The 8,501-nt window shown below is 40.4% G+C and overlaps 1 protein-coding gene across 1 annotated transcript; it reads right to left on the bottom strand.

The window, feature by feature from the left end:
* Positions 1–398: 398 nt before the first annotated feature.
* LOC113733126 (homeobox-leucine zipper protein ANTHOCYANINLESS 2) lies at positions 399–7,990 on the bottom strand. The gene is made up of 9 exons (XM_027259300.2): positions 6,934–7,990; positions 6,604–6,821; positions 6,348–6,465; positions 5,540–6,241; positions 5,250–5,351; positions 4,860–5,081; positions 2,767–2,941; positions 2,065–2,432; positions 399–1,102 (listed from the first exon to the last, which is right to left on the bottom strand). The coding sequence occupies exons 1-9, from the start codon at positions 7,150–7,152 to the stop codon at positions 719–721; spliced, it is 2,508 nt and encodes an 835-aa protein (XP_027115101.1). The 5' UTR covers positions 7,153–7,990; the 3' UTR covers positions 399–718.
* Between the last annotated feature and the right edge of the window lie 511 nt (positions 7,991–8,501).

Below are 8,501 nucleotides of genomic sequence, written 5' to 3'. Positions count from 1 at the left end.
GTACAAAATACCATTGCCGACAACACAATTGTCAAGAAAATGTCAAGTACACTTTTTAAGTTAATGACCAAATATATAAACTTTCAACGACAATTCTCATACCATATGAATCCAAGATTAAAGCTACTGGAGAGTCAAACTCAAGGGTCATCCTGAGTCAATACCCGAACCACCACCCTTGCATTGTGCAAAGAAGACTGAAACTGATCACCTCCTAAAACCCCTTAAAACCATTCATCTCCATCTCTTTTCACCCTGCAAGGACTATTGCTGCGCGGTTCGTTCTTGACTCACCCCAACACCCCACCCAACCACCCACCCCCCCCCCCCCCAACAACAAAACCCCCCCAATACTACTTTAGAAGACCAGACCCCCAAGCAAAACACACCAACTACCATTCCGAAGTAAATTTTGTCTATTGCATTAACCATGCATGAAGTACTTGTATTAGATGCATCTACGTTGTACGCTATGGAAGAGTACAAGCCATTAATGCACAATAATACAAGATTCTAAATGCATAATTTACAATAAACAAGATCTACTTAAGAATTTTCCACTCCCGATAAACAAACAAACCAAAAAAAAAAATTTTTTTTAATATAAAAAAGCCTATATGACAAGACCATACAACATGCCCACGTCAGATTTTCTTTTTTATTATTATAAAAAAGACTAATTGGCTCAAAATAGTACTGTCCTTCCTTCCTTCCTGAGTCAGCTTTCGCAGTGAAGAGCAGCCTTGATTTTCTGTACGGTGCAAGAAATGAGATTGTTGACGGTCTCCACGGATTCTACAGTGAGCTTGGCTGTAGGGAGACTATTCACCAAAATCTGGAAGGCCACGGTCAAGAGGGACCCACTAACTCTGTGGCTGGTGGGGCCGTTTGTCAGACCATTGGGAAGGGGCCCACGAGAACCTGGGCCGTCAGGTACGATAGCAAATCCCGAGGGGAGCAGGGCAACGTAAGCGGAATCCCCACCGTTCATCACCACGTGCATTGCTGGAATGTCAACGGGAGCGTACACCACAAGCGACCCCGCCGCGTCTATGCATGTCTCCTGCAGTATCAGCATGCTGCTCTGGTTCGCGTTCATAGCCTGCAAAACGCAAAGCAATAATCCCCCCTCAGTCTTGGTAATATTAACACAACATGCCATTCGTAATCGTGCTGTTCTTTTTCTTTTTCTTTTTTCAAAAAATAAGGATCACACGTCAGCGTCCGCCCCGAGGCCAAGTTAGTCAACTTCTGGCGGGACTTTTCAGTTTTCACGAACCGGTTCCCTTTTAGGTCATGGGCTGACCCATGAAGCTGACAGGTGTCAAGTGTTTTGACTTTTATATGTTTACAAAAAGAAAAGTTAAATCTGAGCCAGAACCATTGGATCTCAATCCGGTTGTCCTGAAAGAAACTTCCAAGTGACGCATTTGTCCTTTTATCCAGGACCACTATTACCCAAAAATCATATGGACTTGTGGGTCTTTCAACCTTTTCAACTTCTTATTATTACCCATGCCAATAATAAATAATTCAGGAAGAAAAATATACTACTTAGCATAGATGTCTAAACCCCAAAAAAAAAAAAAAAAAAAATTGGTGCCTAACGCTTAATATTGGGCAAAAATTAATATTATTACTATTTTTTTTTTCATTTCTTGCTAGAAACAATCTAGGAATTCTAAAATCTTGGAGGTTTGGCTGCTCGATCCCATGCACTACATTACCTTTGGAGTTATTTAAGCCGTTTGGATTGATATTTTTTAGAGTTTTATAAAAAATATATGTATACTGTAACAATTTAATGTACATGAGGTGATTGAAAAAAAATGTTCACGAAAAAGTAAATTTTTTTTTTTGAGAAAAAATGAAAATACAAACAAGGCAACACACGTGTTGGTACATCTAAGTCTGCAAGATTAGCGCAACTGTGGATGGCTGTGGACTATGTATCAGGGATAAATTGGAGCCCATTTTTTCACAGGAATATCAGGATATTTAAAAGAAAATAAAATTGATTAGATTTGAGGTAGGGAAGGTAGAGATAGAGAGAGAAATATTTACACTAGCACGGAGGAGGGAAACGCAGTTGCCGTGATCTTGACCTTTGGCAATATGGGCCATTTCTTGCATGGGACCACCGTTGGATAAGATGTCCCATTCACTCCGGAGGCGTTCATCGCGGAGAAAATCAAAGAGTCTCTGCGGGGAAACGGGGAGCCAAACGGACGTGGCTGCGCTCAAAACAATGCCCGGTGGCTCGCCGGGATCGTCCACGCTCTTTCGGGTCATCACTCGGACATCCTCGTCCACATTGCCGGCACACAGTTTGTTCCATTTGTGCACCGTCGAAGCACAGACGCCGGCACAAAAGTTATCAGTCATCCGCTGCGCCAGCTTCAACATGCTCCTCCTCCCACTTGCAGTTATTGCTGCATGTCGTTTTCCGATTTAGCAAACACTTGCAGCGATACAATTTTGCCGTCCGTTTGTTTTTTGGATAGAAGATTATTTGAAAATCGTATTACTGATCATGATGATCGTGATTTGGTGCATGCGACATATAAAGATAGTTCAAATGATTTAAAAAATTAATTGAAAAAAACGTATTTATAATAATGTAATAGAGAAACTTTTCCTTTTTTTTTTTTTTTGATTTGTTTTCATCCCACATTGTAGTAAAAAAAAAAAAACTCGTACTTAATAATTAACAACATAGTAGTAGTAGTAGTAGTATTAGTATTTGATTGAGAGAGATTTGTGTACCGGTGTGATCCCGGGGTGCGACGCTGGAGGACATGAGGATGGCGAGGCACTCGCACTGGCGTTGGAGGGTGGCGATCCATCTCTGAGAGCCGAACCCCATTCCGGCACCGATCAACGGGCGGTAGAGTTGGTGGATCATAGATTCGTCGTATTCAGCATGTTCTACCCAAGTAACCTGGACAACAACACATTATTGATTGATTGTGAAATAAGTTCCGAGCAACGTGCATGCACCAGGATCACACAAACACAAACACAAACACAAGCGCAGATTTTATATTTTTCCAACCAACTGTTGTATTAAAAAGTCGTAAACGTCTAGCTTTGGCAATTTACTTGTTTTGGTTTCTTAGTTGGCGTCTATCTTTAAACCAAGTTCATCTTTAATTATGTCGTCTCAAGCCCAAATGGAAAGTCGAGCCAACCATCTTCTTATCGTCAACAACAGTACTGTGTTTAACTATTTTCAAAGCATCTTCATACTAGTCTTCTATGTGAGATGAGACGAACTCAAGCTAGTGAAGAATGGAAAGATGAAGATCAATAACATTTTGTCCTCCATGCTTTGACCAGAAAGCACGATAATTGTCGACGGCATGACAATTAGGCAATTCTGAAAGTGCCAAAAAAAAACAAAATGGAAGAGCTAATGAATGGAATCCCGATTGACATCATGGTACCGGACAAATATTGGGAATTGCTGGGGTCTAGGTTCAAAGACGGACAAGATAGAACCCCGGCAGGGAAGGGAAGAGGACATAAAATATATAGGCAGACAAAAAAATTTTGCAAGATTTGAAGGCACGAGGCAAGAGGGAGACATGCATGTATGTACCAAAGACACTACTGACTGGTCTTTTTTCTTTTTTTTTCACTAGTAGCAAGCACTACAATTACAACAACTAGCTTCACTACTTACCACCAAATTAACTAAATCACTGCGCCCAAAGCCTTTTAGGTCCTCACGTGACAACAAAAAAAAAAAAAAAAAAACAGCCAGTCTCAGGGTTTGACTAAAAAGGTCTTATATATATATATATATATATATATATAGAGTAGAGAAACAAACACATCATGAAGCTGGAACCAGATAGTGCACAGTTGCAAGACTTTAATATTGCCTGGAGGGATGATCGAGACAGCATCAGAAGTTGGAATAGAAACATCAAATCATTTTTTTTTAATTTTTTATAATAATCTCGCCAAAGTTTGGGGGATTACGAAGCCTTTTTCCTCCAAATCATATGAAATTAATGTGTCCCTAGGTGCTAAATTTTAAGTAATGGAGGCTTCCATCCGGTTATTAAATCATTGTTGTTGTTATGGAGGAAGGTGGCCTCGATTCCCGCTTCTACTGTCCTCATAAAATTATATAAGTAGTAGTATATAATAATAATACTACTGACTGCTACTTCACCATACGTACTAGTACTAATTAACTTCCTCATCTTAAGCAAATCCAGACGTCCAATAATAAATCATCCTGGATTCAATATACTATAAAGAAATCCATGCAGCTTGAACATCTTACTAGACTTGAATCTTGAATCCTGAATCCTGAATCCTGAATCCTACCTACTCAAAGTAAGAATAATAATGCTTTTATATTTCAACTTTGACAGAAAATGTATCTATACAAAATTTTTCATGAAATTGTGAGGTAAGCATGAAGCTGTAAGGTAGAAAGAATGCTCTTTTTCCCACCGACTGATTTACTCCGAAGAAGGAAAAAGACAAACTCTCTATCACTGAGAATAATGGAGAGGAGAGATGGGGGGGAGGGGAGTGAAAAGTGAAATGGCTCAAGACTTTGACCGGGTAGAAAAACCCACCAATTTCTCTAGCTAGCTAGTTTCCTCAACTACGCCTCCAGATTGCAATTCCTACAACCAACTCATTAAACATTTGGACAAAAAAAAAAAAAATCATTAAACATAAAACCCTACCCTCAGGGTATCATGAGTACTTGAAATATGTACCTTCAAAAGGATATATCCATCCAATGGAAATAAAAAGGAAAAAAGATTTTACGGCCTTCATATATTAGGGCCGGTGAGGGAAAAAAAAAAAGAAAAGAAAAGAGAAAAACTCACTTTGGAGTAGCCATTGGGCATATCTTCCACTAAACAACCAGAAGGAAGCCTTCTACTACGGGGAAATGTCGGTGACGCACCACCACCGGAAGTTTCCCGGATGGAATCAACGGACACGTCCACCACAGCCCACACCCCCTCTGCATGCTGCTTGCAAAACCGGAGGAAATTCACCTCACGAACTGGAACCAATGGCGAAAGAACTTGCAGTTCCCCGTGCATCTGCCAGAAAATAAAGAAAGAAATGATGGCACGTTATTAGAAAAAAATGAATTCAAGAATTCGCAAGTACTGTACTGCTGCTTTAGCTTTAGCACAGCGAATACTACAATATATGTTGTTGATTCATTAAAACGAAAGCTGCCACAGAAATAAATAATGGCACGTTACCAGCTGAAGTGCACCATTTCTGGTTCCTCCCATTCCACCTGATATCACATCTGTGGTCGAGGTTCTTGCAATCATACAAGGAAACATCTCCGCCCATTTGTTCTATCAGAGTCAAAAAGTACCAGAATTAATTGCCCGCGAAAAAGCGAGGAGCTATGGCAGTCATAATACTAATCACTAGCACAAAATTCCAGGCAAGGCAAGGAATTTTGGACAACATAATCATGAATCATGCCACCTAAAGTTAAATCAAATCTAAGACAGACCCCATCATAATTCAATTAACTCACCGCATCCATTAATGTCTCCACGAGAGCCAAGCTGTTGATAATCACCATGCCGGTTTCTCTGGAGGCCTCGGTAACAAAGCCAGTGGGTTTCACGCCAATGCAAGGAGTAAATGTTCTCATGTACTCCTCATGATTCAGTATTTCTCTACCGCCTTCCAGGCTCCTCAGCCAAAGGGGCTCATCTGTTTGTGCCAATTTCACCAGTTCATTCATTGCCGCCAAAGCCAGCTCCAAGTACATGGATTTCTCCAATGATCTTTCAATGCCCGTCCCGGCAGTTGTTGCCGCTGCTTTAGTCGGACCCGCCATCAAGGATAAAGGGTTTCCGATTCCGACCCCGAAATCTGGAGGGCCTAACGGCAGTGTTGCTGGGACAGTGCTTAAGCTAGCAAATCCGTTTCCTCCGACCCCGAGCTCCAAACTGGAATTGGGCAATGGAGGAGCCATGGATGCGGCCGAGGACGATATGGGACGGCCTAAAAACTTTCCAGCAAGTGCACAAACTCGGTCCAATTCGTCCTTCAATCGTGCATTTTCAATCCTCAGATGTTGCTCCTCTAGGGAGACTTCGCCAATTATTGCAGGACCACCACAGTTGGTGCAAATTGGATTCCTCATGGCCTCTCTTATTGACATATTTTCCGCGCGAAGCTTATCATTTTCTTGCCTGAGGATTGAATTCTCATGCCTCTCGAGTTGTGTCTGGTGCAATCAATCAACAAACTTTTTCGGTCATGGCCAAAGAACTCGAAAAAAATAAAAATAAAATTCAAACCTTGAGATTGCTTTTATTATGGGGAATTTTTACCTTCATTTGTGTTCTTCTATTCTGAAACCAAAACTTAACTTGTCTAGTCTCCAAGCAAAGCCTTTTGCTGAGCTCCAACCTTTGTTTCTCATCGGGATGAGGACACTCTTTGAAGAGACTGCAAAAAATAGGTCAAAAAAAAAAATAAAAAGCAATCCTTCTGAATTAGCACAAACACCAAAAAATTTGGAAAAAACAAAAGGCTTTTTTTTTTTTGGGGAAAAAGAATAGTTATATGTCTAGAGAGAGAGTATACGCTTCAAGTTCTTGGATTTGTTGGGGGGTGTGGCGATGGTATCTCTTCTTCCTTGGTGGCTTGTCGGCAGCATCTTGATCATCTCCTGATCCACCCTCCATGTTATCACTCCCAGATCTGCTCTCGTGCTCTTCATCTCTGCTTCTCCTTCCAATATTCATATTGGACTCGTAGTTTTCGGACATTCTCCTCACCTCTTGCCCCTCCAAACTCGTTTGCTGTCCAAACCAAAAAATTTTAAAAAATAAAATAAAATAAAAAGTTAATCTACCTAATCATATACAAGTTTGAAAAGGAAAATGATGAGAAGGGATCCCATAGAAGTTGTACAAGGGCGAGGGAGAGGCCAGGAGAGGAGAACATGGACTTGGAAAGAGATTGAGTAGCGAGGCGCGGCTGAGCAATTGCAGCACTTGCGGGCATGTTTGTATTGCTGCTGTTAACGTTGTTGTTGTTGTGGTTGCTGCTGTCGCTGTAAGGTATGTCGGCAACGATTTTTGCACCGCCGCCACCAACTGAATTGTTATCAAGAAATCCCCCAAAATTCATCAAATAATCCTTCCTTTTTTCCCTCCTTCTCACCTTTATAGAGATATGTGTATGGTAAATATCGCTCTAGCTCAAGAATGGACTTGGGTTATTTCGTTTGTAGTAGGTGTACATGGGAAACGCATTCATTAATTTCACGCCACTCTCTTGTTTTCAAAGTGAGAATTAAGAAAGACAAGTGAAGTTTTAAGACAGCAAAAATTACATCAAACCGGAAAAATTGGGTGTCAACGTATGTGATTAAATAGATAGATATGCAACAAATAAAAAAAGTTTAAAAGCCCAAAAAGAGATATGGGAAAAGAATAGAAATGAAAATAGTAAGAGAGAGGTAGAGGAGACACGAGGACTAAATCCAAATGTCTCCAACTTCCTCTCTAGAGAAAGCTTTTTGTGTGTTTTCTCAGAGAGAAAGAAAGAGAAAGAAGGCAAAGCACAAAAACCTTTTCTTGCTGCTTAGCACTTCCTTCTCAATCCCTCTCTCTCCCCCCTTTAAATCAAACAAAGCCAACAAACAAAAAAAAAGAAAAAAACCCTCTTTTTCTCTTGCTCTACAAGGGCAGAAGAAGAGAAATGCCTTATGGGAACCCTAGTTTAGAAGGGTTTTTAGCTGTTCATCGGCTGGTGTCTGAATCTCTGATGAGTGCTTGACTTGTGAAAAGCTTTTGTTCATGACTTAGAAAAGCAGGAAAAGAGGAAGAGAATAGATAGAGAGAGACAGAGAAAAGGGCAAAAAAGGAGGCTTAAAAAGGTCTGTCTTTGCAGAGTGTGAAGAAGAGGACTAGAGAGTAGTGAGAGAGAGAGAGAGAGAGAAAGAGAGGAGGCAAGAAAAGGTGAAGATAATACGCAATATGTGGACTACTCGAAGCCTCATATACATACTGCCAAAACAGAACGGAGAAGGGTCGGTTGACTCTCCTACTGTACCTTTTTAACTTTCCCCACTCTCTTTGCTTTTCTCTTCTCTCGGTGTGGACTTTGGGAAATCGTCACAGTGCACTTCAACCGTTCTACAAAAGTCACTATGGAGACAAAAGCTCATAAAACGTTCTCCTCATACGTTGTTATTATTATTATTAAGTGAGCAGCATGTAGGGAAATGGTGTAGTATCTTTTCGATATTACGCTCTTGAGTTAAAATTCATCTAGGTTTTTGAGGTTTCTTCTGAGATCTAAATTTATAAAAGTCCAATTTTTTACTTCTGTTAGAAAAGGTTAAGAGAGTTAAAATTCATCGCTGGCTGGATGGTGAAATAAAGAATTTTTTATTCTGGGCATTCAGTGATTGGATATGACCGTTGAATTTTTGGATAAGGCAAGATGAAATTGGGATTGACATATTTGGATAG

Source organism: Coffea arabica, chromosome 2e, assembly GCF_036785885.1.
Source record: "Coffea arabica cultivar ET-39 chromosome 2e, Coffea Arabica ET-39 HiFi, whole genome shotgun sequence".
Taxonomy (NCBI): Eukaryota; Viridiplantae; Streptophyta; class Magnoliopsida; order Gentianales; family Rubiaceae; genus Coffea; species Coffea arabica.
The sequence above is the reverse complement of the archived record's forward strand: the minus strand, read 5'-3'. Positions and strand labels throughout refer to the sequence as shown.